Source organism: Scyliorhinus canicula, chromosome 7 (genome assembly GCF_902713615.1).
Source record: "Scyliorhinus canicula chromosome 7, sScyCan1.1, whole genome shotgun sequence".
NCBI lineage: Eukaryota > Metazoa > Chordata > Chondrichthyes > Carcharhiniformes > Scyliorhinidae > Scyliorhinus > Scyliorhinus canicula.
Window position 1 is genome coordinate 135,209,999 of NC_052152.1, and position 23,169 is coordinate 135,233,167.

The following is a 23,169-nucleotide window of genomic DNA, read 5'->3' on the forward strand; positions in this document are numbered from 1 at the left end:
GACGACGGCTTCCACAGAACGTGGGAGCCATTCATGCAATTGTTCCGGGACCTGTTTGCGGGGGGGGGGGGGGGGGGGGGGGGGGGGGCTATGGGTTCGTTATGGGGTTTGTTCTCATGGTTTTACGCTTATTTATTTTTCTTGTTAATTTATTGTTTTTGTATTGGAGGGGAGGGGTTACTGTTTTTCTCTGTTGTGATAAAATTTGTTGTTGAAAACGTGAATAAAAATTATTCCAAGAAGAAAAAAGGAAGGACAAAGCCGCAAGCGACAGTCTGACGGCAAGCTAAGGCCCAAAACCAAATTGTAAATAAATGCCCATAAACATGTGCCTCGGCCATATTGGGGAATGTAAAATATGTATGCCGGTTATTATGAAGATGCTTACCTGTAAATATACATGTTAATTTTTACGTTTTTTTTTTCTAATAATTTGTAATTTGTTGGATATAAAATATGAAAACTCAATAAAAAAACATTTCCAAAGATAACAATGTCCCTACTAGTTTTTTGAAGGCGTGAAATTCCTCTGGTACGAGTCATGGCTAGTCAGGCCTTTGTCCATTTTAAAAATAAAGTTATAATTTTATACAAATAACCAGGTTGACGTATGTATTTCCCTTCCTGTCACCTGGACACGACAATGAACTATGGAATGTCTGCATGGAATTGTTGAAGGCAAATCATGTTTAACAAACTTAATTTAGTTTTTGATTAATCTGATACATGAGGGTAATGTTGTTGATGTGCTGTAGATGACTTCCAAAGGCGTTTGATGAAGTGCCACATATTAAGCTTGTCAGTAACATTAAAGTCCATGGATTAAAAGAGTAAAAGGTGAAGAGGATATGTTAGATGTGTTCGAAACAATGAGGGGGTTGTTCAGTGTAGATTGGGAGTAAAAGCAAATTACTGCGGATGCTGGAATCTGAAACGAAAGGGAAAATGCTGGAAAATCTCAGCAAGTCTGGCAGCATCTGTAGGGAGAGAAAAGAGCTAACGTTTCGAGTCCGATAACACTTTGTCAAAGCTGAGATTGGGTAGATTGTGAGTAACAGTTCCCATTGTTATGTTCTGGTGCTTGGCTGGTAGGAATGATGCACAGTAGAACGTCTAGTTCTTGACTAGTTAAAAGCATTTTATTATAAAATAAATGCATGGTAAAGATAAGTATAAGAAATATATTATCAACTACTAATACTGATAAATTATCCTTGAGCTACTGCAAATATGACTGTCCACTAAAAGAACAAAAGAACAAAGAAACGTATAGCACAGGAACAGGCCCTTTAGCCCTCTAAGCCTGCGCCGACCATGCTGCCCGTCTAAACTAAAAACTTCTACACTTCTGGGGTCCGTATCCCTCTATTCCCATCCTATTCATGTATTTGTCAGGATGCCCTTTAAACGTCTCTTTCGTCCCTGCTTCCACCACCTCCTCTGGCAGCGAGTTCCAGGCACCCACCACCGTCTGTGTAAAAACTTACCTTGTACATCTCCTCTAAACCTAGCCCCTCGCACCCTAGTAATTGACCCCTCTACCCTGGGAAAAAGTCTCTGACTATCCACTCCGTCTATGCCCCTCATAATGACCTCTATCAGGTCACCCCCTCAACCTTCTTCGTTCCAGTGAGTCCACTAATAGGACTTATCTCCCAACTCCTGGTACAGTCACATGGTAGATTTACACTACCACCTGCTGGTCGGAGGTCATTTACATTATATAAATGATTGCTTATGCATATCATCACATCTATTGCCAGAGTTTTTAAAAAAAAATTTTATTCAAATTTTAACATTTTTACATTTAACACTCACATTACAAAACAAAATAAACCCAAAACCAACCCCCCCCCCCCCCCCCCCCCACACTCTTTTTAAAAAATAAATGTTTTTATTGGGTTTTTGAACAAGGTATAATTACCGTTATGTACACAGAATAAAAAACATATATATATATACACATATTTAGAAGAGAAGGGCACACCCCAACATAGAATACAATAAAATATGAAATAGACTAACTGGTGGGGTACTGTGCACCAGCTCGACAGCGGCAGCTCTGTGCACCTGGCCGAATTATTTACACCACGTAAGTTCGCGACTGTTTGCGGGGGTTGGGGTGGGGGGGGGGGGGGGGGGGGGGGGTAGGGGTGGCGGGGACTGGGGGGAGCAAATATACATTTGGGTGCCGGGGAGATAATCACAGTGTGCGACACCTGGCCGGGTCGCGTGCCGCTGTCGCCCGCCTCTCCCGGACGGCTCTCCCTGCCGTTCCCCGCTCGCCTCCACTGCTCCTCCCGTCCTCCATCCCGAACCTCCTCGTTCCCCGCTCCTGGAGATGTCATGCACGTTTTGGCACCCCGTGCCCTCCTTCCGGCTCCCGTTTCCCTGCCCCCCGCACCATCCCGCTGGTTCTCCTCTCCTGTCCCCCCTCCCTCCACGGTTTGCCCCTCGCTCCTCAAGTTCAGCAGTCTCCCCCCTCCCTCCCCCCCCTGTGGTTCGCCTTTCTCTCCCTTTCATGCCTTGGCTACCCTCCCCTGATTCTTGACTAAGTTCTCCTGATTCTTGGCTACTTGGCTATTCTTCCTCTTGTTCGTTCGCCACAAACAGGTCCCGGAACAGTCGCGTGAATGGCTCCCACGTTCTGTGGAAGCCATCGTCCGACCCTCAGATGGAGAATTTGATTTTCTCCAGTTGGAGAGATTTCGAGAGGTCGGACAGCCAGTCTGCAGCTCTGGGTGGTGCTGCTGACCGCCAGCCAAACAGGATTCTACGGCGGGCGATCAGGGAGGCAAAGGCAAGGGTTTCCGCCCTCCTCCCCAGGAATAGATCTGGCTGGTCCGAGACCCCGAAGACCGCCACTTTCGGGCATGGCTCCACCCTCACTCCCACCACTTTGGACATGGCCTCGAAGAAGGCTGTCCAGTACTCCACCAGTCTGGGGCAAGACCAGAACATGTGGGCGTGGTTGGCCGGGCCTACTTGGCTCCGTTCACATCTATCCTCCACCTCCGGGAAGAACCTACTTATACAGGTTCTTGTTAGGTGGGCTCTATGTGCCACTTTTAGCTGCGTCAGGCTGAGCCTTGCGCACGTGGAGGTGGAGTTGACCCTATGCAGTGCTTCGCTCCAGAGTCCCCATCCTATCTCAATCCCCAGGTCCTCCACCCATTTCTTTCTTGTTGCGTCCAGTACGGTATCGCCCCTTTCTGTCAGTCGGTCGTACATGTCACTACAGTTCCCTTTATCTAGGATACTTTCGTCCAGTAGGTCTTCCAGTAGTGTCTGTCGTGGCGGTTGTGGGTACGTCCCTGTCTCCTTTCGTAGAAAGTGTTTGAGCTGCAGATACCGTAGCTCGTTCCCCCTAACTAGCCAAAATTTCTCTGTCAGTTCATCCAGTGTTGCGATCCTGCCGTCCGTGTATAGGTCCCTGACTGTCAGTGTCCCTCCGTCCTGCCTCCACCTTTTGAAGGTGGCGTCAGTCAGTGCTGGTGTGAACCTATGGTTGTTGCAGATGGGAGCTTTGTCAGACATTTTGGTCAGGCCAAATTGCTGCCGCAGTTGGTTCCAGGATTGGAGGGTAGCTGTCACCACCGGGCTACTGGAGTGTTTTTTGGGTGGGTGCTGCCATGGCGAGGGCCCGGAGGGAGGTCCCCACGCAGGAGGCCTCCTCCGCGTGCACCCACTCGGCCTCTGGCTCCTGTATCCATCCCCTTACTCGCTCGGCTGTTTCCGCCCAGTGGTAGAATTGTAGGTTTGGGAGGGCTAGCCCCCCCCTAGATTTTGTTTTTTGTAGGACCTTCTTTGGGATCCTAGCATTTTTACCCTCCCATACGAACGCCATGATTAGTTTGTCCAGCGCTTTGAAAAAGTCCTTGGGGATGTAGATCGGGATGGATCTAAACAGGAAGAGGAACCTGGGCAGTACGTTCATTTTGATTGTCTGGACTCTCCCCGCGAGGGAGAGTGGGAGTGGGAGTGTGTTCCATCTTTGCAGGTCCTTTTTTACTTCCTCCGTCAGGCTGGTGAGGTTCCATTTGTGGATCCCTTTCCAGTCATGGGCTATTTGTATCCCCAGGTAGCGGAATTTGTGTCGGGCTTGTTTAAACGGCAGTCCCGTTAGTGCTGCCCCCCCCCCCCCCCCGACTTGCGGGTGTACTGGGAAGATCTCGCTTTTCCTCATGTTGAGTTTGTAGCCCGAGAAGGCTGCAAACTCTTTCAGGAGCGCAATGATCCCGTCCAGGCTGCTCTGTGGGTCCGAAATGTAGAGGAGCAGGTCATCTGCATAGAGTTGAGAACCACAGGACACTGAGTTAAGGTGAATGACAAAAAACAACTGCAACATTACTTTTCTTAAGATGTGGAGATGTTGGTGTTGGACTGGGGTGAGCACAGTAAGAAGTCTTACAACACCAGGTTAAAGTCCAACAGGTTTGTTTTGAATCACTAGCTTTCGGAGCATAGCTCCTTCCTCAGGTGAATGACGAGGTGGGTTCCAAAAACATTTATATAGACAAAATCAAAGATGCAAGACGATACTTTGAATGCGAGTCTGCAGGTAATTCAGTCTACAGGTCCAAACTTACAGCCAAGTTCTGCACACATGAGTACGGCCTCAAACAAGACCTTGGATTCATGTCGCATTACATTCACTCCCACCCCCACCATCTGGCTTGGGTTTGCAAAATCCCACCAACTGTCCTACATAGAACATACAGTGCAGAAGGAGGCCATTCAGCCCATCAAGTCTGCACCAACCCACTTAAGCCCTCACTTTCACCCTATCCCCGTAACCCAACCTAACCTTTTTGGACACTAAGGGCAATTTATCATGGCCAATCCACCTAACCTGCACGTCTTTGGACTGTGGGAGGAAACCCACACAGACGTGCACACTCCACCTAGTGACCCAGCGGTGAATCGAACCTACAACCCTGGCACTGTGAAGCCACAGTGTTATCCACTTGTGCTATCATCCTGCCTTTGGGGGCGGGGGGAACTAGCTGAGCGGTTCTTGCAGAGATCCAACACGAGTCGAACAGTCCTTTGTTAACAGGCAACAGTCAGTACGCACTGACGTCACTGAGCTGCTTGCTCGCCCTCTTGCTGCCGTTTATCTCGGCGAGTGAGAGCCGCCATTACCGAGAGCGGCTCGGCGAGTGAGAGCCTCCATTACCCAAAGCGGCTCAGTGAGTGAGAGCCGCTATTACCCAGAGCGGCTCGGCGAGTGAGAGCCGCCATTACTGAGAGCGGCTCGGTGAGTGAGAGCCGCCATTACCCAGAGCGGCTCGGCGAGTGAGAGCCGCCATTACCGAGAGCGGCTCGGCGAGTGAGAGCCGCCATTACCCAGAGCGGCTCAGCGAGTGAGTGAGAGCCGCCATTACCCAGAACGGGAGCCGCTCGGCGTGTTGAGAGCCGCCAATAATTGGCCAAGCCTTCCGTTCAGTGAGCTAATTTAGGTCGGATTGGCGGTGGGATGCTATCGATCGTGGCACACGGAAGAATGAGACAGCGGGGTTGAGAACGAGATGGCCAGGGTCACCCTAATATTATCCCCTCCTGACGGGGCATTGTGTTAGCGTTTCTGTCAGGTACAATTTGCTGGAGAAACCACGTCCAGACAAAAGGTGTTGGCGCAGGCTTCTGCTGCAGACCAGCGGCATCTGGGCCGGGAATTCCCAGGCTCAGGGAGCTGGCCCTGAAATATTCCCAGGTTGGGGAAGGATACTCCTATACATGGGTGGGATTTGTTTGCACCTAACTCTGTACTGGTGGTTGATGTATGGTATGAAATGTGGTTATCTCAGGAAAATAACATGCAACCTGGCAAGGAGTGAAGATTGCAGTTTGGGAAATGAGGAGAAAACCATTCCCCAAAGGCAAAGTTTAGGAGTAACGAGTGTAAAGTTTCTTCTTCCAGCTGTCGTTGGTTCTTTCCAGTTTTGCCCTGAGTTAGTTACTGCTGTCCATGTTGCACACTAATTCTTCTGTCTGGTTAATGTAAAATCATGAGGAAACTGGAACACCACATGGAAGTGACGGATTTTTGTTCTGTTGCAGCATACTGCTGTGTCTCTAGTTGCCACACAAAGATTGTAGATGTGCAGCCAATGGCTGCCATGAGAACAGTGGTAGGAAGACTCCAGTTCACTCCGACTTAACAGTCCTTGGTGCTGCCCCACATTTTCCTGCCTATCATTTTTTAATATAAATTCCAATTTGAAGGCCAATCTACCTATGCTGCACATTTTTGGGGGCAAGAGCTGCACAAACAGGGAGAATGTGCAAACTCCACATGGACAGTGACCTGGGGCCGGGATCGTACCTGGTTCCCCGGCACCGTGAGAGCATTGTTAACCAGTGTGCTCAGTTGGCTAGACCTCTAGTTTGTGATGAAGAGAGAGACCAGCAGGATGGATTCAATTCCCCAATTCATGAAGCCCCCCCCCCCCCCCCCCCCAATTCCTCTCGCCTGAGGTCTGGTGATCTTCAGGTTAAATCACTACCAGTCAACTCTCCCCTAAAAGAGGAATGCAGCCTATGATCATCTGGGACTATGATCAAAATGTATCTTTTGCTGTATATTCCAAGATTAGAATGGTTTTTGGCTGCTATGGTCATCTTGGACTATGACAACTTTACCCTTATTTCTCTACTCAGCACATCAAATGGATAGCCAAACTACGCATCTAATTACAAGTTTTTTTTCCTATTCTAAGCATGTAACAATACTCTGTCGAGGAACTGAGGAATTTGTTTTTTTATAAATTTAGAGTACCCAATTATTTTTTTCCCATAGAAGGGGTAATTTAGCGTGGCCAATCCACCTGACCTGCACATCTTTGGGTTGTGGGAATGAGATCCATGCAAACATGGAGAGAATGTGCAAACTCCACATGGACTGTGACCCGGGGCCGGGATTGAACCTGGATCCTCAGTGCTGTGAGGCAACAGTGTTAACCACTGTGCCACCTAACTGCCTTCTGAGGAACTGTGTTTGAAGGGCAACAGTAGATTTTGCCCATGCTACTGCTCTCTATCTTCATCACATACCAGAGCTCTAGATTTTGCATTTTAAAATATTCAAAATGGATTCCTGTCTGGTGATTCAAGGAATTTTGACACGAGTAATTCAATCAAGCGGATGAAGAATCATCAAAATCTGATTTTGAGTTAGTTTTTTAAAATAAATTTGTCCAATTAAGGGGTAATTTAGTGTGGCCAATCCACCTAGCTTGCACATCTTTCGGCTGTGGCGGTAAAACCCATGCAGGCACAGGGTGAATGTGCAAACTCCACGCACATCGTGACCCAGAGACAGGTTTGAATCCGGATCCTGAGCACTGTAGGTAGCAGTGCTAACCACTGCGCCACCGTGTCGTTCTGATTTTAAGTTGGTTAATCTCTGAAAGGTCAGTGATGAGTATGATGCAGTTAGCTTTTGTGCCTCTAAGAGAGAGGCTCTGATCACCATCCATTGACATTCTGCAGAAAGTATGCATATATGGGGGCTAAATTAAAAAACAGATTTGGTTGCACAAATTTTTGCAGATGAATTGTCTGCACATCATCTTGGATCGCAGAGGGCTAGTGGCAATTTGAGACTGTCTTGTGGACCTGTATCCCAGCAAGGAATTTTTTTTCAGAAATGGAGCAGAGAAAATTTCCAAGGTCAGAACAGTGGAAACGTCAGGACTGGGCGATGCACTGACCAAATGTATCTTTTGCTGTATGATCCACGCTTACAATGTTTTTTGGCTGCTTCTATCATGTTCCTAGTGATTGTGGCCTGCAGCATAAAACTGCCATGGCCTGACACAAATTGGCTGTTTATTTCACAAATAGTTAGTGTAGGAAATGGGGACAAATGCTGAGTTTGGAGCTGCGGCATGTTATTGGGCACGTTGGAGAAATCTTTATCCTGGATCTATATGCATTTGCATATTTGTTAATGAATCCGAGAAGGACTGGCAGAACCCTGTGGTGTTCCTGTGTTACTGTAACTTACTTTAGGTGAGAATGTTGCCGTCAAAGACTGATAAAAGCCAAAGATTGATAATTCGTCTCATTACAAATGAGGAAATCCATAATTCCTGCTGGATGCTTTTAAAGTTTGGACCCTGGCAACAACAAATATTGGGCACTTAATGTTTGCATATAGTGCCAATCCTGAGTCACAATCCTGGAACTCCCAACCTACAAGCACTTTACAGACGATGCAGTGGTTCAAGAAGATCTTTCACTACCTTCTTGAGCAGCTAGGGATGAGCAATAAATGAAGCCAACATTCCAAGAATTAATTTTTTAAAAGGGTAATGGGCAATATTGAGATTGACACTTGCACCAATCTAACATCAAGCTTTACTCTTCAGCTCCGTCTGATCTGGAATTGTTTGTCATTTGATAACATAGAGGAAAATGTTCTAATCTCTAAGATGAGTATCCCTCATCAGAAGAGCAAGACACGTATAATAATTTTAAAAGAACTTGTCTTGCTACCTGTGTGGCAAAATCCGGCTCCAACTCCATTTACAAGTTTGCTGATAAGCATAGTGGGTCAGATCTCAAACAACGATGAGTCAGAGTACAGGAGGGAGATAGAGAACCTAGTGGCATGGAGCAACGTCAACAATCTGTCCTCAATGACAGCAAAACTAAGGAGCTGGTCATTGACTTCAGGAAGCAAAGAGTTGCACACATCCCTGTCTGCACCAGTGGTGCTGAAGTGAAGATGGTTGACAGCTTAAAATTCCTAAGTCTGCACATCACCAACAATCTGCCCCGGTCCACCCACATTGACACTACGACCAAGAAAGCACAACAGCGCCTATACTTCCTCAGGAAACAAAGGAAATTCGGCATGTCCATGTCGACTCTTGTGTCAAGATCATAAGGAACTACAGAGTCGTGAACACAGCCCAGTTCATCACGTGAAGCTGCCTCCCATTCATTGACTCTGTCTACACCTCCTGCTGCCTTGGGAAAGTGGACAGCATGATCAAAGACCCCTCCCACCCAGGTTATTCTCTCTCTTCCATCGGGCAGAAGATACAAAGTTTGTGAACAGATTCAAAAACAGCTTCTTCCCTGCTATTACCAGACCCATGAATGGCCGTCTTATGAACTGAACTGATCTCTACATGCATCTTCTCTACTGTGTAGCACTACACTCCGTATGCTTCACCCGGTGCCTATATTTTACATTGTGCATTTATCCAAGCCTATGTTTTTCATGTGTGGAACGATTTGCCTGGACTGTATACAGAGCAATCCACAGTACCTTGGTACACGTGACAATAAATCTTGAGGTTGTTGGAGGCCAGTCATCGCAACCTGAGACATCACTGCAGAAGTTCCTCAGGCAATGTCTTCGGCCCAACCATCCTCAGATACATCATCAATGATCTTCCTGCCATCTCAAGAACAAAAGTATGAATGTGCAATCATCAATGAACAATGTTCAGTGCCATTCACGGCTCCTCAGATGTTGAATACGTCAGTATCCATACGCAGCAAAACTTGGACAACATTCAGACTTGGGCTGATAAGTGACAAGTAATATCTGTGCCACAAGTGCGAGCAATGACTGTCTCCAACAAGAGAGAATCTAGCCATCTATCCTCACTAATAATAACCATCACTGAATCCAAAGCAGCCTGCTTGTTCAGCCCTGCATCTGCCACTTTTTTGGAATTTTGAAACCGAAATGGAAAATAGTTGAAATTTATTGCGAGATGCCATGGATACAGGAATAAATAAATGTAACATTAAAAAAAGTAGGAAAAGAATCTCTTTAAATAAAATGGAATGGCACTGAAAAGATAATAATGAGACCAGAATCTGTGACTTGCATTCAAATTTCTGATCATTTTCCACTACCTGTTCATTTGCAACTTAAAATATCAAAAAAGAAAGCATTTTTTTGGAAGTTGAGCACAAAGAAAGTACATGTATTCAAAAATCTCTGCATGATGGCCACAGTAGTTGGAACTGCTGCCTGACAGTTCCAGGGACCCGGGTTCGAATCCGACCTTGGGTGACTCTGGAGTTTTCACGTTCTTCCTGTGTCTGTGGATTTCCTCTGGTGCTCCGGTTTCCTCCCACAGTCCAAAGATGTGCAGGTTAGGTGTAATAGCTATGATAAATTGCCCCTTAGCGTCCAACGATTAGGTGGAGTTATGGGAGTGCAGGGATGTGGGCCTAGGTCGGGGGCTGGTGCAGACCCATTGGGCCGAACGACCTCCTGCACGGTAGGGTTTCTATGATTCTATGAACTGTATTTCATTGAATAATATAGGCTTGCATTATAATTCAAAAATCCATTGCCAGTGAATTGAAGGATTTTTCAGAACATCAGATTCTAGATCTTTTTGAAGGTTTGCTGTCACCTGAACTCGTCTGCAGTAGCAGTGGGTGGGGGGGAAATGAGGAACCTTAGCTAGAATTCCCAAATTTGACTACAGAGTGACCAATGTTTAAGATCAGAAGGAGAATATAATTAAACAGTAAGAAATGGAAGTACGTTTGTTTTGATGAACACAGCATGTTTGATATTGTCTGCTGTGAAACAATTCATGTATATTGTAATCCTGCAGGATAATTACAAGGAAGGGAATCGCTTGAAAAATGTTTCGACCTAAAGTTACTCTGAAAGACAGACAGCACCTTTACCGACTCATTATTGGCCAGCTGCTGTACGATGGATACATGAACATTGCTTCAAACCTGATCAATGAGATCAAACCACCATCGGTTTGCTCTCCCTCTGAGCAACTATTGCATCTTGCCAAGCTTGGTAAGTACCTTGTATTAATAACTTTCTTGTAACTGAATTTAAAATATTTTTGCCATCTTGTTGGCTGCTCACTGGACTCTAGTCACATTGCAGCTAGGTGACTTGCTCAGATAACTAGCCTTCACATTTAAACTGAATGTCATTAGTAACAGAGGGCACTTTGGTTCAGCCTGATCCTATCTTTGCTTAATATCAGCGCATGTACTTTCAAGTGGTCAGTTTTATATTTGAATGATGACAGCTTCATTTATCTTCAGTTGCATGGCAATGATCATGGGCTTGTTTAGTTATATGATATGCTTGTTGCGTTTCAGAGCTTGTTTTATTAGATATATTTTGAAGTAAGCAAATCCTCGCTATATATTCAAGTTTGCAGTGTAATTGTTTTTTTATAAATGTTTTTTATTCAGTTTTCATGTTTTATATTGAACAAATTACAAATTGTTAGAGAGAGAAAAAAAAACACGCAAAAATTAACATATATATTTACAGGTGAGCATCTTCGAGTTAATAACTGTGGCCTCCCCCTCTTTGCCGGCATACATATTTTACATTCCCCAACATGTTTATTGGCATTTATTTAGTTTGGTTTTGGGCCTTAGCTAGCCATCAAACCCCCGTAACGAGCCCGTAGCCCCCCCCCCCCCCCCTCCCCGCCGGCTACCTTCCCCCGACTATTCTTCCTCTTGTACGTTGGCCACAAACAGGTCCCGGAACAATTGCATGAATGGCTCCCATGTTCTGTGGAAGCCGTCGTCCGACCCTCGGATGGCGAATTTGATTTTCTCCATTTGGAGAGAATCCGAGAGGTCGGACAGCCAGTCTGCAGCTCTGGGCGGTGCTGTTGACCGCCAGCCAAACAGGATTCTACGGCGGGCGATCAGGGAGGCAAAGGCAAGGGCGTCCGCCCTTCTCCCCAGGAATAGATCTGGCTGGTCTGAAACCCCGAAGACCGCCACTATCGGGCATGGCTCCACCCTCACCCCCACCACTTTGGACATAGCCTCGAAGAAGGCTGTCCAGTACTCCACAAGTCTGGGGCAAGACCAGAACATGTGGGCGTGGTTGGCCGGGCCTCTTTGGCACCGCTCACATCTGTCCTCCACGTCCGGGAAGAACCTACTCATACGGTTTCTCGTTAAGTGGGCTCTATGTACCACTTTTAGTTGCGTCAGGCTGAGCCTTGCGCACGTGGAGGTGGAGTTGACCCTATGCAGTGCTTCGCTCCAGAGTCCCCACCCTATCTCCATCCCCAGATCGTCCTCCCATTTCCTTCTTGTTGCGTCCAGTACGGTGTCGTCCCTATCTACCAGTCGGCCATACATGTCACTACAGTTCCCTTTCTCTAGGATACTTGCGTCCAGTAGGTCTTCCAGTAGTGTCTGTCGTGGCGGTTGTGGGTACGTCCTTGTCTCCTTTCATAGGAAGTTTTTGAGCTGCAGGTACCGTAGCTCGTTCCCCCCAGCTAGCTGAAATTTCTCTGTCAGTTCGTCCAGTGTTGCGATCCTGTCGTCCATGTATAGGTCCTTGACTGTCAGTGTCCCCCCGTCCTGTCTCCACCTTTTGAAGGTGGCGTCAGTCAGTGCTGGTTTGAACCTATGGTTGTTGCAGATGGGAGCCTTGTCCGACATTTTGTTCAGGCCAAATTGCTGCCGCAGTTGGTTCCAGGATTGGAGGGTGGCTGTCACCACTGGGCTGCTGGGAGTGTTTTTTGGGTGGGGATGGGAGTGCTGCCGTGGCGAGGGCCCGGAGGGAGGTCCCCATGCAGGAGGCCTCCTCCGCACGCACCCACTCGGCTTCTGGCTCCTGGATCCATCCCCTTACTCGCTCGGCTGTTGCCGCCCAGTGGTAGAATTGTAGATTCGGGAGGGCTAGCCCCCCCCCCCCCCCCCGGATTTTGTTTTCTGTAGGACCTTCTTTGGGATCCTAGCATTTTTACCCCCCCCATACGAACGCCATGATAAGTTTGTCCAGCGCTATGAAGAAGGCCTTGGGGATGTAGATCGGAATGGATCTAAACAGGAAGAGGAACCTGGGCAATACGTTCATTTTGATCGTCTGGACTCTTCCTGCGAGGGAGAGTGGGAGTGTGTTCCATCTTTGCAGGTCCTTTTTTACTTCCTCCGCCAGGCTGGTGAGGTTCCATTTGTGGATCCCTTTCCAGTCATGGGCTATTTGGATCCCCAGGTAGCGTAATTTATGTCGGGCTTGTTTGAACGGCAGCCCCTTTAGTGCTGCCCCCCCCCCTTGCTGGTGTACTGGGAAGATCTCGCTTTTGCTCATGTTGAGTTTGTAGCCCGAGAAGGCTCCAAACTCTTTCAGGAGCGCGATGATTCCGTCCATGCTGCTTTGTGGGTCCGAGATGTAGAGGAGCAGATCGTCTGCATAGAGTGAGACTCTGTGCTCTCTGCCTCCCCTTCGGATCCCCCTCCAATTTTTTGCTGCCCTGAGCGCAATTGCTAGCGGTTCGATTGCTAGTGCGAACAGCAGTGGGGACAGTGGGCATCCTTGTCTGGTGCCCCTGTGCAGCTGGAAGTATTGGGAGTTGGTATTGTTGGTCCGTACACTCGCCGTGGGGGCGTTGTATAGGAGTTTTACCCACGCGGTGAACCCTGTTCCAAGCCCGAACCGTTCCAGTACCTCTATGAGGTATTTCCATTCGACTCTGTCGAAGGCCTTTTCTGCGTCCAGGGAGACGATCACCTCTTGTGTTCTCTCCCCGGAGGGGGTCATTATCACGTTCATCAGGCGCCTGATGTTCGAGGTGAGCTGTCTACCTTTGACGAAGCCCGTCTGGTCCTCTGTGACCACCTCAGGTACACAGTCTTCTAGCCTTTTGGCTAGGATTTTGGCCAGTATTTTGGCATCTGCGTTCAGCAGAGATATGGGTCTGTATGACCCACATTCCGTTGGGTCTTTGTCTTTCTTAGGTATCAGCGAGATTGAGGCCTGTGCTAACGTGGGTGGCAGTGTGCCCCTAGCTAGCGAGTCTGTGAACATCTCCCGCAGGTGCGGGGCCAGCGCTGTCGCAAATTTTTTGTAGAAGTCCGCCGGGAATCCGTCCGGTCCCGGCGCCTTCCCCGTCTGCATGGAGCTGATACTGTCCATGATCTCTCCCAGTGCTAGTGGTGCTTCCAGGTCCCGTTTCCTTCCCTCTCCCACGACTGGTATGACCAGTCCAGTAATTGTTTTTTAATCATCTTTGGGATATGGGCATCTCTGGTAAGGCTCGTACTTATTGCCCATTCCTAGGTACCCCTCTTGATACTGAATTTTCAGAAACGTCCTTCGACCTATCTCTTTGACTTTGTGTGATGATTGTAGAAATTTCATATAATATATATATATATTTTATGCATCTTGTGAAGTAACGGTTAAATGCCGAGTTTATTATTTGTATGTATCTGCTGCAGTAAAATTTTGGAAATCCTCGGTTAATAAGACAGCAGACACTGGCTACAGAACGCATTGTAAAAATAAGATCATCCTTATTTCAAACCTTGCTTATGCATAACAGGACAGGCTTAATGGATTTTTGTTAAGATTTCTGGGAAGTAGATAATTAGAGACATTGGGCGTGATCTTAATGGGGGAAAAAAATCCATTCTGGGCAGGATTAGAGGGGTAGCGCAGGTACAACCCTGCTTTCTAACCGCACTTTTTTTTCAGGCCTCAGCGGGGAACACCCCGCCAAGTCCCCACTCAGTCGCATTTCCTGCACTGAGGAACTCTGCTCTTGACCCCCCCCCCCCCCCGGAAGTCATCTGTTGGGGGGGGGGGGGGGGGGGGTCTTTGAGCCCCCTGCACCCATCTCCTATGAGCAGGGCACCCCCTGGCATGATCCCCCTTTCCACCTCTGGGTGAACCCCTCGTCTGACCCCCACAAGGTGAACTTGACCTTCTCCAAACACAGGAATTCTGCCAGGTCATTCACCTATACCCCAGCCTTCAATGGCCCCAAGTCCCGCCAGTACACGTTCCGTCTCCGGGCCATCGGGGAGGCAAAAGCCATAATAATAATAATAGCTTATTGTCACAAGTAGGCTTCAGTGAAGTTCTTTGAAAAGCCCCTACTCGCCACATTCTGGCGACTGTTCGGGGAGGCTGACATCTCCCGGATCTTCCAACACACCAAATATCACCACCTCTGGACTCGGAGCCACCCCCACACCCAGAATCTCAGACATGACATCCGAGGACCCCTGCCAGAATTCCCTCGGCTTTGGACACGGCCAGAACATGTGGATGTGATTCAGGGGCCCCCTGCACACACCATTCCTCCGCCACCCCTGCAAAGAACCAGCTTATTCTTGTAACTGTCATGTGGGTCCTATGCACCACCCTAACCTCTCACAACGAGGATGCGTTCACCCTCTGCAGGACCTCCTTCCATGTCCCGGCCCACACCCAACTCCTCCTCCCATTACACTTAATCTCCTCCACCGGATCACCTCTCCATCAATTCACTGAAGATATCCGACACCCTCCACTCCCCAATATCGTCCTCCAACAACAGCTTGTCCTGCAATACCAGAGGCAGCTGCCCGTGAAGGGCAGCGATTTTCCTCACAAAATCTCGCACCTGTAGGTACCTGAAACCATTCCCTTTTGGCAACTCATATGTTTCCTCTTGCTCCAGCCCTACAATTTGCCCCCTAAACAAGTCCCTAAAGTGCTCTATCCCCACCTGCCACCCCCCTCCCCCAACACGGAATCTCGCATCCAGCCCTCCCACGCAAACCTATGATTATCACATATATCAGTGCGCACAACGTTATGCCCTCTAACGCAAAATGTTTCTTGCACTGATTCCACACCTGCAACAGCGAAACCACCACTCAGCTCAGAGTACTGGACCGGCGAGAATGGAAGGGCACCAACAACAGCACCCTGAAACTCAACTCTCTACACAACGCTGCCTCCATCCACCCCCCCCCCCCCCCCAACCTACGCCAACCCCTCCTCCACTGCCCATTTCCTCACAATTGAGATATTTGCCACCCAGTAATAATTAATCAAACTTGGCAATGCCAGCCCATACCCCACCCCCTCCAAAAACATCCTCTTCACTGCGGGGTCTTCCCCCGCCCACATAGACCCTGAAATTATTCCATTCACCTTCCTAAAAACGGACATGGGAACAAATATAAGGAGGTTCTGAAACCTGAGCAAGAACCTGGGCAGCACCGTCATTTTAAATGTTGGCACATGCTCAGCCAGTGACATCAGCAACACATCCCACCTCTTGAAATCCCATCCACCAGCTGCGTCAAGTTCAATTTATGTGACTGCACCTAACACCACGCTACCTGGAATCCTGGATACTGAAAACCCGACCCTACCACCCAAAACAGCAACTCCCTTAACCTCCTCTCCTGCCCCCTAGCATTAATCGGGAACACCTCACTCTTCCCCATGTTCAAAGTATACCCGAAAACCAGTCGAATAGGTTCAACTTGTAGTGCCTCACATTCCTGAGCCACCTGGATTCCCAAATATCGAAAGCTCCTTCCTACCCTTCTAAACGGCAGCTCTCCCAGTCTTTTCTCCTGTCCTCTTGCCTGGATCACGAACATCTTGCTTTTCCCCATGTTCAATCTATACCCTGAAAAATTACCAAATTCCCCAGTGATCCGCATAACTTACCCCATCCCCTCCAACGGGTCTGAGATATACGAGAGCAAGTCACCTGCGTAAAGCGAAACCCGGTGCTTACCCCCCCCACTTCCTGTACCTAGAGGCTCTGAACGCCATGGCCAGTGTCTCTATGATAGAGAAAACAGTAGCGGGGAGAGGGGACACCCTTGTCTCATCCCTCTGTGTAGTTTAAAATAACCCAACCTCATCCGGTTCGTGTACACGCTAGTTACTGGTGCCTGATAGAGCAACCACACCCAGTCAATGAAGACGTCCCCAAACCTTCCCAGCACCTCTCACAGGTAATCCCACTCCACCTGAACAAACGTCTTCTCCTCATCCGACCATCACCTCCATCTCCCCTCCTTCTGAGGGCATCATAATAACATTTAGGAGCCTTCGAACATTGGCCGTGAGTTGCCTGTCCTTCACAAACCCCGTCTGGTCTTCCCCTATCACCCCCGGGACACAATCTTCTATCCTCGTGGCCAATATCTTAGCCAGCAATTTGGCATCCACATTCAGTGGAGAAATTGGCCTGTATGACCCGCATTGCTCCGGATCCTTCTCCCGTTTCGGGATCAATGAAATCGAGGCCTGCGACATTGTTGGTGGGAGGACTCACTTCTCCTTTACTTCATTAAATGCCCTCACCAGCAGTGTACTCAATATCTCCAAAAACGTCTCTCAAAATTCCACCAGGTAGCCATCCTGGCCCCGGGGCGTTGCCAGATTGCATGCCCTCCAACCCCTCCACTATTTCTTCAATTTCAATTGGGGCTCCCAGCCCTTCCACCAGATCTTCATCCAACCTCGGGAACCTCAACTGACCCAAGAACTGCCTCATCCCCTCCACCCCAGCCGGGGAGCTCTGACTCGTATAATTTACTGTAAAAGTCCTTAAGCACCTCATTCACCCCTGCTGTGTCCAGGGCCGTGATCCCACCTCTACTCTTTACTCTCCCGATCTCCATGGCCGCTTCCCTTTTTCTGACTTGGTGTGCTAACATTCTGCTTGCCTTTTCCCCATACTCATAGATCGCATTGCTTGCCTTCCTCAGCTGTTCCACCATCTTCCCTGTAGTCAACAGCCCAAATTCCACCTGTAACCTCCGCGCTCCTTCAGTTACCCCGTGCCCGGGGCTTCCAAGTATCTCCTGTCCACCTGGAGTAACTCCCCAACTAGCCTATCCCTCTCAGCTTGTTCCTCCTTTTCTCTGTGGCCCCCCGTATCGAGATTAATTCCCCTCTGAACGCTGCCTTCAAAGCTTCCCAAATCATTGCTCCAAAGACCTCCCCGTATCATTTGTTTCCAGGTAGTTCTGGATGGACTTGTTCACCTGCCCACAAACCGCTTCATCTGCTAACAACCCCACATCCAGCCTCCATAGCGGGTGTTGTCCTCTCTCCAAATTAACCCGTAGATCCACCCAATGTGGGGCATGATCCGACACTGCGATTGCTGAGTACTAGGTATATTTCCTCAGAACAAAAAAGTTGATACAAGAGTAGACCTTGTGGACATGGGAGAAAACAGAAAACTCCCTCGCTCTTGGCTGTCCAAACCTCCATGGGTCTACTCTTCCCGCCTGTTCCATAAACCCCATTAATTCCTTTGCCGCGGCTGGCACCCTCCCTGTCCTGGATTTTGACTGATCTATGGAATTGGACCAATGATTGTGTTAAAATCTCCCACCACGATCAAGTTATGTGACTCTAAGTCTGGGATCTTACCTAACACCCACCTCATAAATTCCACATTGTCTCAGTTCGGAGCATATACGTTCACGTGTACCACCCGACCCCCTCCAGCTTCCCACTCACCATTATGTACCTGCCCCCGTGTCTGACACGATTCTCCCTGCCTCAAATGCCACCCGTTTATTGATCAAAATCGCTACCCCCCCGGTCTTTGAGTCCAGCCCTGAGTGGAATACTTGGCCAACCCACCCCTTCCACAATCTAGTCTGGTCTGTAACCTTTAGGTGCGTCACTTGTAACATTGCCACGCCCGCCTTCAGCCCCCTCGGATGCGTGAACACGTGAACCCTCTTGACCAGCCCATTCAGCCCTCTAACGTTCCATGTATTCAGCCTGGTTGAGGAAATGGACCCCCCCCCCCCCCCCCCAAAACCCACCAGAAACCCAACCCCCCCCCCAAATAGTTCGAGCTCATCACCTGCTCGCCCTCTACTGCCCAAACTTGGACATACATATTCAAAACATCACATTCTCCAGAAAACAAACAGTAGAAAACACAGTGGAAAAAAAAACAGAAACCGCCCCCGCTTCATCCAGCTCCCAGTACAACAAAGTTAACTTTAGACCCCGAAACAGCCCCATATTGCACATAACTCACACACAAAAGGTTGCTGCATAAGATAAAGATGCATGGCATTAAGGGTAAAGTAGTAGCATGTATAGAGGATTGGTTAATTAATAGAAAGCAAAGAGTGGGGATTAATGGGTGCTTCTCTGGTTGGCAATCAGTAGCTTGTGGTGCCCCTTGGGGATCAGTGTTGGACCCACAATTGTTCACAATTTACATAGATGATTTGGAGTTGGGGACCAAGTGCAATGTGTCCAAGTTTGCAGACGACACTAAGATGAGTGGTAAAGCAAAAAGTGCAGAGGATACTTGCAGAGGGATTTGGATAGGTTGAGTGAATGGGCTAGGGTCTGGCAGATGAAATACAATGTTGACAAATGTGAGGTTATCCATTTTGGTAGGAATAACAGCAAAAGGGATTATTATTTAAAAGCTAAAATATTAAAGCATGCTGCTGTGCAGAGAGACTTGGGTGTGCTAGTGCATGAGTCGCAAATAGTTGGTTTACAGGTGCAACAGGTGATTAAGAAGGTAAATGGAGTTTTGTCCTTCGTTGCTAGAGGGATGGAGTTTAAGTCTAGGGAGGTTATGCTGCAATTGTATACGGTGTTAGTGAGGCCACACCTGGAGTATTGTGTTCAGTTTTGGTCTCCTTACCTGAGAAAGGACGCACTGGCGCTGGAGGGTGTGCAGAGGTGATTCACTAGGTTAATCCCAGAGCTGAAGGTGTTGGATTACGAGGAGAGGTTGAGTAGACTGGGACTGTACTTGCTGGAATTTAGAAGGATGCCAGGGGGATCTTATAGAAACATATAAAATTATGAAGGGAATAGATAGGATGGATGCGGGCAGGTTGTTTCTACTGGCGGGTGGAAACAGAACTAGGGGGCATAGCCTCAAAATAAGGGGGAGTAGATTTAGGACTGAGTTTAGGAGGAACTTCTTTGCCCAAAGGTTAGTGAATCTATGGAATTCCTTGCCCGGTGAAGCAGTTGAGGCTCCTTCATTAAATATTTTTAAGATAATGGTAGATAGTTTTTTTGAAGAATAAAGGGATTAAGGGTTATGGTGTTCGGGCTGGAAAGTGGAGCTGAGTCCACAAAAGATCAGCCATGATCTCATTGAATGGCGGAGCAGGCTCGAGGGGCCAGATGGCTTACTCCTGCTCCTAGTTCTTATGTTCTTACAACACTACTTATTCAAACCAGCACAAAAGCGATTATCAACAAATCGCCATTGCAATACTCTCCCCAAAGCTCCAGTGATTTTAGTTCACATCCAGTCTTTTTTCCCTGATGAAAGTCAATGCATCGTCCGGTGTTTCAAAGTAGAATTCCCGGTCCTCGTATGTGACCCATAGACGCGCTGGGTACAGCATCCTAAACTTCATCCCCTTCTTAAAGACGGCCGATATTGCCCGATTAACTTCAGCTCGCCTCTGGAACAACTCCGCCCCCATGATCTTCTCCAACATGTTCGTCACATAGGCCCTCACTGCCCTCCGGGAGGCCAACGATTCTCAGGTTCTGTCTCCTGGGCCTGTTCTCCAAGTCCTCCAGCTTCTCCTGCATTCTTTTCTGGCGGTCATTCATCATCTCCACCGTGGTCTCCAACACGGCTATGTATTCCTCGTGTTCGGACACCTTTTCCTTCACCTCCTGGATTGCACGTCTCTGGATTTCTTGATTCTGCACCACCTGATGAATCGAAGCCTTCATTGGGTCCAGCGTGTCCTCCTTAAGCTTGGCGAAGCATTCTTCAAAAAACTTCACCAGCTGCTCCGTCGACCACTGCCATCTCCCCGCGGCCCTGCTTCTCCGCCATGTCTTCCCGTGTTACCAGCTCTGCTCGTGTCTTTCTTGTAAAACTTTGTCTTCTCACACGGCCACTTCTGGTCCAATTCTCCATGCACTGGAGGGGGGCTTCCTCCTCACCGTCTCACTCTCCACCGATTCATCCAATAAAATCCAGGAGGCAAAAGTCCATCACAGACGGGAGCTATCAAATGTGCGACCTACTCCTCCATGGCTGCCACTGGAAGTCTACCATATCCCTTTTTGTGCATGGAGTCACTCCTGGAGCGAAGTATCTTTTCCTCACAGCTTTACAAATCAAAAAATATTGGGGTTTCTGTCCAGTATCCTAGCAAAGGTTGGGTCTGGTCCAGGATTGTAATAATTATCTTTGAACACCTGTTGAAAATGAAATGAAAATCGCTTATTGTCACAAGTAGGCTTCAAATGAAGTTACTGTGAAAAGCCCCTAGTCGCCACATTCCGGTGCTTGTTTGGGGAGGCTGGTACGGGAATTGAACCGTGTTGCTGGCCTGCCTTGGTCTGTTTTCAAAGCCAGCGATTTAGCCCTATGCTAAACCAGCCTCTGTTAATGCATCCTTCCACTTTTGCTCAGATTTGAAAAAGATTGACTTGCATATATTGTACTTTTCATGACCACTCAAAATGCTTTATAGCCAAGGAAGTTCAAACTCCACCATGAGGCAGTAAAAGCACTTCATAAATAAAAGTTGCTGTATGAAACTGGATGGTTAATGTTGATAGCCCATTGAACTCCATGGCATGACGGCCCAGTCTGTCCCAGGTGTCATTTGCATTTCCAACGAGAGTTGCTGGGGCGAATTTCCTTGGCATGCTCCTCCAACACCCAATTTCTGAACTCTGGGATACTGAGGTGAACTAGCATTTACCATCCTGCACCCTACTATAGCAAAGCCTGTGAATAAAATTAAATACTGGTTTGTATGGTTCAGCTACTTATTGAGCTATCCATAATGACCAGCAGTCCTTTTTGCTTGTTTGTAAATCCCTCTGGTTATTTCCCTGCTACCCTTATAACTTCTTTCCGTTCTCCAACCCTCCGAAGTGTTTGAGCTCCTCCAATTTTAGCCTCTTGCTCATTCCTCATTTTAATTGCTTCACCACTGGAATACCTTCACCTGCCTGGGCTCTTAAGCTCTAGAATTTCCTCTATAAGCCTCTACCTCTCTACCTAAAGGATGCTTCTTAACATTTACCTCTTTGACTAAGTTTTTGTCACCTGTTCTGATATTTCTTTTTAAAAATATATTTTAATTAATATTTTTCATTTTTACACTACATTTGTTAAAGATAAATGAGACGGTTACAGTGTACATGTTATTACTTTTTGGTGTCTTCTCTCGCTCCTCCCCCACCCCTCTTTTGCTGTTTCAGGATCTTATCCTGGGCCCTTTGTGGGTGGTTGTTCGGAGTTTATCTGTCGGCAGTGCCCTCCTTCTCTCTTCCCTCTCCCTGTCACTTGGCCTACCCTCCCTTAATTTCTCCTTGCCACCCTGTTGTCAGTCTGCTTTTAACGGATCTCTTTCATATCGCCTTGTGTTGGGCCCTCTGGTCCCTGTGTTGGCTGCTCTCTGGCGTCCCTCTCATTATTCCCCCCCCCCCCCCCCCCCCCCCCCACACACACACACACACACGCACACGCTCTCTGTGGTCCCGGTGGCTCCCATGCACGACACCCACCCCTCACCCACTCTATCAATTGTTGGCTTCGAATTGGTCTTGGAACAGGAGCATAAGACCCTCTAATGGTGTACTTAACCTTCTCCAGGTGGAGAAATTCCGATAGGTCTGCCAGCCAGTCTGTGGGTGGCGTTGATGATCGCCAGCCGTGCAGGACTTTCCAGTGGGTAATTAGGGGAGCAAGGGCATCAGTCCTCTCCCTCATCTGTAGTTCTGGCTGGTCTGATACACTGAGGACTGCCACTCTTGGGCACGGCTCCACCCTCACCCCCACAACCTTGGGCATTGTCTCGAAGAAGGCTGCCCAAACCTGACAAGTCGAGGGCAGGCCCAGAATATGTGGGTGTGGTTGGCCAGGCCTCCCTGGCACCGTTCACATTTATCCTCAACCTCCGGGAAGAACCTGCTCATTCGGGTTCTTGTCGGGTGTGCTCTGTGCACCACTTTTAGCTGCATGAGGCTGAGCCTTGCTCAGGACGAGATGGAGTTGGCCCTGTTCGGTGCTTCACTCCAGAGTCCCCACTGTAATCCATGCCTCGCTCCTCCTCCCATTTTGGCCTTGTTTTGTCCAGTGGGGACCGTGTCCTGTATATGTCCCTGCAGTTCCCCTTTCCCAGACTGTCCGCGTCCAATAACTCCTCCAACATTGTGTCTCTCAGGACCTTTGGGTACATTGCCATCTCCTTGCGGAAAAGACTTGCAGATGTCGGAGATCCTGTCTGTTCAGTAGTTCCAGTCTCGCCGTCAGTTTCTCGAAGATCGCTAGTCTGTCCCCGGTGTAAAAGTCCCTTCCTGTCAGGACAACTCCTCCATCCTCACCCATTCCGTATTTGGTTCCTTCACCCATCCCCTCACTCTCCCGGGCGAGATGCCCAGTGGTAAAATTGAAA

At 48.3% G+C, this 23,169-nt stretch overlaps 1 protein-coding gene across 10 annotated transcripts in view; it reads left to right on the plus strand.

The window, feature by feature from the left end:
- Positions 1–5,075: 5,075 nt before the first annotated feature.
- The window catches only part of cstf1 (cleavage stimulation factor, 3' pre-RNA, subunit 1), a 39,369-nt gene continuing 21,275 nt past the window's right edge, over positions 5,076–23,169 (plus strand). The window contains exons 1-2 of one of the 10 annotated variants that reach the window (XM_038803009.1): positions 5,076–5,448; positions 10,599–10,798. In XM_038803009.1, coding sequence (XP_038658937.1) covers positions 10,630–10,798 — 169 coding nt within the window. In that variant the 5' untranslated portion in view covers positions 5,076–5,448; positions 10,599–10,629. Of the gene's footprint in view, positions 5,595–10,598; positions 10,799–23,169 lie in introns of all 10 variants that reach the window. The other 9 variants (XM_038803008.1, XM_038803010.1, XM_038803007.1 and 6 more) reach the window with 9 other exon arrangements.